This window comes from Erinaceus europaeus, chromosome 17 (genome assembly GCF_950295315.1).
Source record: "Erinaceus europaeus chromosome 17, mEriEur2.1, whole genome shotgun sequence".
NCBI classification, from domain to species: domain Eukaryota; kingdom Metazoa; phylum Chordata; class Mammalia; order Eulipotyphla; family Erinaceidae; genus Erinaceus; species Erinaceus europaeus.
Window position 1 is genome coordinate 62,498,193 of NC_080178.1, and position 6,000 is coordinate 62,504,192.

Here is a 6,000-nt window from a genome sequence, read left to right on the forward strand (position 1 = left end):
TGCACCACCTAAAAAATATTTTCGTTATGATCCTCACATAAAGAGTAAGTGGTAGAAACGAATGGGTCCTAATCTGGAATCTCAATTTTGTATAATTCCCCTTATTCAGTTTTTTTTTTTATTTAGATAGTGTGTAAAAGAGACCACAGCACCAAATCTTCTCCAGTGTTGTGTGGGTCAGGCTTCAACCTGGGTTGTGCACATAGCAAAGCAGCACACTATCCAAGAGAGCTATTTGGCTGGTTCACTGATAACACTTCATGATCAACTTCTTTATGGAAAAATGATTACACAAATCAACAAGTGATACTACATGGTTCCCATTTCACACTTGATATTCTGCAAGGGAGCATGGGCTTTGTAAGTAAAAACAGAAATTTCTACTCCACTGGATTATCCAATCCATAGCAGCAGCAGCAGAGTAGCCAAAGAAAGTCTTTTTAAAACCAATCTCTAAATTTAAAGTGAGATCAACACTAAGTATCCACAACGTAGATTCTTTGGAGAGACTTGTATCCCTGATTTGAGGAGAAATCAAGACAGAATTGGGTTTCCCTTCATAGGCCAGTTACTTATCCGCTGTGGGCCTCAGTTTCACTGTAAAATGGAAACAAAAAGCACCTATCTGATAAGGCTGCTGTAAATCTTAAAAAACATTATCTGGAACATAAAAAGCAAAGCACAGAAAAGAAATTAAGTCCTAAGGGAGTGGCAGGTGTGCGACTGCTTGACTCAAAACAAACAAACTGCATTCTGGAACCTGTAGTTTCTAGGGACAGCGCTTGCACACACCAGCAGTGCCTCTTCTTGCCTGTTGAAAATCAACATATGCCAGAATCCCAATCAAGAACGTGCAGAGGCATGGCCTTTCCTGATCATGTTTCTCGAAAATCTTGTTTGGGAAGCATTTTTATCCAAAGAGCTGTATATGCTTTGTTGACTGTCTCAGTCCCAAGTTGTAATACAATTTTGTTTTGTATTTTCAACAGGGCAGAAAGGCAAAGAGGATGAAAGCAGTGGTCCCGCAACAGACTTTTAAGCTCCAGGCTGAGAACAGGAAGCCTATACTGCCACTGCTATAGAAGCAGCTCCTGCCAATCAATCTCCGTTTACAGGATTTCTAAACTCCATCCAGCTGGTTTGTGCCGGACACGACAGGATTTATGGTGAGTAGTACTACAGCTATAAATAGCTGTCATGTACCGCTTCCCCACTATGCGCCGACTATGCGCCGGGCTCCCTGTTTGGGACGCATTTGCAAGATTCTGTGGAAACTGCTCATGTTCTCAAACTCTATTCTATTCAAGTCTGGGAAGTTCCCTTCACAAGCCTCAAATGCATCCAGTCCCCTAAACTCCACAGTTCCCACCGACCCAGTCAAGTCCCAAACACATCTCTGCAAGCAGTTCTCCACTAACTCCAATATTTGTTTGAGGCTCTAGGGACCCAGCAAAAGTTCACACGCCAAGTGCCACCTGCCCCCAACTCCTTTCCAGAAAGCGAAGGTTGCTCCAAACTTCTGGCCTCCATAACGCACTGGGTCCTCCCACTCCCAGCCCCCGCCCCTCCAAAGTTCAAAATATAGAAACCAGACACCGCACAGCACAGCCGGGGTCCCAACCCCAACCAGGGCTCCACCCGCGTTGAGTCAGGCCGGGACCCCCCACGCCCGGGCCGGCCTCGCTCGGGACCCCGTGAGAGGAGAGGAAGCTCCACCTTGCTCCGCAGGCGCGGCGCGCGGCTCCTGCTCGGGCCTGGGCCCCGCGGCGGCGGCCGCGCCCCCGTCCCCGTCCCGACGCGAGCGGCTGCGCTCCCGCTGGCCGCGGCGGGCGCACTCGCCCAGGAGCTCCGCAGCGGCCTGGCCGTCGTCGCGGGCCCGACGGCGGGCCCAGCCTGGGCCGCGGGCGCGGCAGCGGAGACAGCCCGGACCCGCCGCGTCGGCGGCGCGCTGGGCACAGCCTCGGCACAGCGAGTGGCCGCACGGCAGGGCCGCCGCTTCCCCCGGGGTCTCCAGGCACCCGGCGCAGCCCGACTCCTCCGGTCGCGGCGGCTGTAGCAACGATGGCGGCAGCACCAGCAGCGCAGAGCCGGAGGCCGGGCCCGAGGCCCCCGTCTTCGCCGCCGCCATCTCGTCACAGCGGCCCCGCCGGCCCCGCCGACTCAGAGCTGCCGCGGCTGCCGCAGAAGAGGCCCGAGTGCGCGGACCCGCCGCCGCCATCTTGCTTCCCGTTTGAAGGGAGAGTCCGTTGCGAGGGAGAAGAGTAGAGGGCGGGGCGGCGCGGCGCGGCGGCAGGCTGTCCGTCTGCATATTCATGAGGGGCGGGGTCCGGAGAGCCTGGAGAACAGGCTCCCGGACTCGGTTGGCGGGAAGTGATGCCTCATTAATATGTATTAGTTATTCTTTCTGTGGCGAGTCTTCACCGCCAGCCTGAGGTTTCTCTTACTGAACCTAGCCAACTTGTGGACGGAGGGGGGTTTGTTTGGAAATTCAGAATGGCAGTTAGAAGTAACAACACTTGCTTATCCTGGATAACTGAGACTAAAGTCAGTGGGGATATACGAATTATCCTCAATTCTACCTCTTTGCTTCCTTTATGGAGTGAGAGGGTGGGTAGGGGGTGTAGCTGTTATGATTTGAAATAAGCCTACCATGACCTACAGCTATTGCCAAAAATATCGACTTATTCCATATCTCATTTCCATGTCCCTTCTTGAAGCTCCCTTCTTTTGGCTGGCAAAAACCATGTTGTACCCCACCCCGTGCTTTTTCTCACAAGCCTTCCTTAAGTTCTGCCTTCCTCCCTTGTTTTGGCCTTAGAAATGTGTATGCTCCTCTAGGCTCAGACCTGAGTTGTATATCCTGTGGCCTGCTCCCTCTGTGTATTTCACACTCTCCCCACTGAAAACCCCCAAGTGGTATCTATCTACAAGTTCAGACCTCCAAGTCTAACCATACTTGCTCAGTTGCCTGCTGGGAACATATGCTTGGATATTTGCATCCTTCCTATACCAAAGGTACTACCTTCCTCCCTTTAAAACCACTCTTCTCATAGCTCTCGTTTAAATAATGATACTATACTTCCCGCTTTTCAAGCTTCAAACCTAGTAAACCTTCCTACTTCCTCAGCTTCCATACCCTGTCTGTTTCTTAGTCCTATCATTCTTCTCACCAACACGACTGCTTTTATCCCGTCTTCTCTTCCTCCCACTTCCACTGGCCAACTCTCATCATTTCTCACCTAGATTACTGTAGTACCTTCTATAGATTGTCTCCCCCCAACCAGTCCTCCAAAACCCAGAGTTGGTTCCTAAAGAACAGCTCTGACCATAGTTTCCCTGCTTGGGCCACGTGCTTAAACTTTGATGCCAGCCCCCTTTCTGGATGTAAAGGGTACAGGAGAAAAAGTGGGTCCTTTCTCTTGACAGAGAGATGGTTTTACTGTGGCACTTCTCCTACCCATTGATTTTTGACATTTAGGTAAATTTGGAGCAGGAAGGTATTAAATAGCATTTCCTTTTGGGAATCTTTATAAGCCCAAGTTTTCTAAGGAGAGCAAAATCTTAACAGTAAAATGGTATGAAATACATCAATGCCTTGGCTTTCTGTGAGTTTTTTTTTTTTTTTTGCTTAGGAAAGAAAGGGGGGGGGAACCACACCTTAGCTGGCAGTAAACCTATCCAAGAAATGGTGATAGGTAGAAGATAACAGCAACTGTTTTACATCCATGGAAACTTCACATTTCTTCACTTGAGACTTCTGACGAGGGAGGTTATGATACAGGGATATAGCCAACTACTATTATAAATGAGGCTCTTGGTGTGTGCTATTCACTTGTGACAGCTTGGAACTTCTTTTAAAAATTTCTTTATTGGGGGATTAATGTTTTACAGTCGACAGTATAAATACAATAGTTTGTACATGCATAACATTTCCTAGTTTTCCACATAACAATACAACCCCCACTAGGTCCTCTGTCATCCTTTTCCAGGACCTGTACTCTCCCCACCCACCCCAGAGTCTTTTACTTTGGTGCAATACGCCAATTCCAGTTCAGGTTCTACTTCTGTTTTCTCTTCTGATCTGGTTTTTCAACTTCTGCCTGAGAGTGAGATCATCCTTCTGTTTCTGACTTATTTCACTTAACATGATTTCTTCAAGCTCCATCCAAGATGGGCTGAAAATGGTGAAATCACTATTTTTAATAGCTAAGTAGTATTCCATTGTGTATATATACCGTAACTTGCTCAGCCACCCATCTGTTGGACAGCTGGGTTGCTTCCAGGTTTTGGCTATTACAAATTGTACTGCTATGAACATAGGTATACACACATCTTTTTGGATGGGTGTGTTGGCTTCCTTAGGAGCTATCCCCAGGAGAGGAATTGCAGGATCATACAGTAGGTCCATTTCTAGCCTTCTGAGAGTTCTCCAGACTATTCTCCCCAGAGGTTGGACCAATTTACATTCCCACCAGCAGTGCAGGAGGGTTCCTTTGACCCCACACCCTCTCCAGCATTTGTTGCTGCTACCTTTTCTGATGTATGACATTCTCACAAGAGTGAAGTGGTATCTCATTGTTGTCTTTATTTGCATTTCTCTGACAATCAGAGACTTGGAGCATTTTTTCATGTGCTTCTCGGCCTTTTGGATCCCTCCTGTGGTGAATATTCTGTCCATGTCCTCTCCCCATTTTTGGATGGGGTTGTTGAGTTTGGTAAGCTCTGTATATATTTTGTTTATTAAACTCTTATCTGATATATGGCATGTAAAGATCTTCTCCCATTCTGTGAGGGGTCTCTTGGTTTGGGTAGTGGTTTCTTTTGCTGTGCAGAAGCTTTTTAATTTGATGTAGTCCCATAGGTTTATGCTTGCCTTAGTCTTCTTTGTAATTGGATTCATTTCATTGAAGATGCCTTTAAAATTTATGTGGAAAAGAATTCTGCCAATATTTTCCTTTAAGTAACTAATAGTTTCTGGTCTAACATTCAGGTCCTCGATCCACCTGGAATTTACTTTTGTGTTTGGTGAAATATAGTGGTTCAGTTTTATTCTTCTGCATGTTTCAACCCATTTTTTCCAACACCATTTGTTGAAGAGACTCTGCTTTCCCCATTTAATAGTTAGGGCACCTTTGTCAAAGATTAGATGCCCATACGTGTGGGGGCTTACTTCCAGGCTCTCAATTCTATTCAGTTGTATGTTCCAGTACCAAGCAGTTTTGATGACAATGGCCCTATAATACAATTTGAGATCTGGGAGTGTGATGCCTCCGGTTCTGTTCTTTCTTCTCAAGATTGTTTTGGCAATTCTAGGTCTTTTCTGGTTCCAGATAAACATTTGTAGCATTTTTTCTATTCTCCTAAAAAATATGGTTGGGATATTGATGGGGATAGCATTAAATTTGTAGATGGCTCTGGGTAGTATATTCATTTTGATGATGTTAGTTCTTCCAACCCATGAATATGGAATATCTTTCCACTTCTTTGTGTTTTTTTTCTATTTCCTTGAGTAGCGACTCATAATTTTTAGTCTACAAGTCTTTCACTTCTTTGGTTAGGTTTATTCCTAGACATCTTATTGTTTTTTGTTGCTATAGTAAAAGGATTTCATTTCTGAATTTCGTCTTCTTCTAACTTGGTGTTTGCATAGAGGAATGCCACTGACTTTTGTATATTAATTTTGTAGCCTGACACCTTACCGTATTGCCTGATGATTTCCAAAAGCTTCTTGCAGGATTCCTTAGGTTTTTCTATGTATACTATCATGTCATCTGCAAATAGGGAGAGTTTCTTCTCTTCCAATCTGTCTGATCACTATGGCAAGAACGTCCAACACTGTGTTGCATAGTATTGGTGATAGTGGGCACCCCTGTCAATTTGGAACTCTTAACCTGAAGTCAGTTTACTGTTTCAGGTGCTAAGCCACAGAACTGGAGCCTGCTTTCTTGATTACTAACAAGGACAGGAGATCCGTGGCCACAGTGGAATAACTCACCTAGA

At 46.2% G+C, this 6,000-nt stretch overlaps 1 protein-coding gene across 1 annotated transcript in view; it reads right to left on the reverse strand.

The window, feature by feature from the left end:
- Positions 1–2,270, reverse strand: part of RNF169 (ring finger protein 169) — a 75,261-nt gene extending 72,991 nt beyond the window's left edge. Inside the window, exon 1 of the mRNA XM_060176833.1 lies at positions 1,717–2,270. Coding sequence (XP_060032816.1) covers positions 1,717–2,218 — 502 coding nt within the window. The 5' untranslated portion in view covers positions 2,219–2,270. The remainder of the gene's footprint in view (positions 1–1,716) is intronic.
- Positions 2,271–6,000: the final 3,730 nt, after the last annotated feature.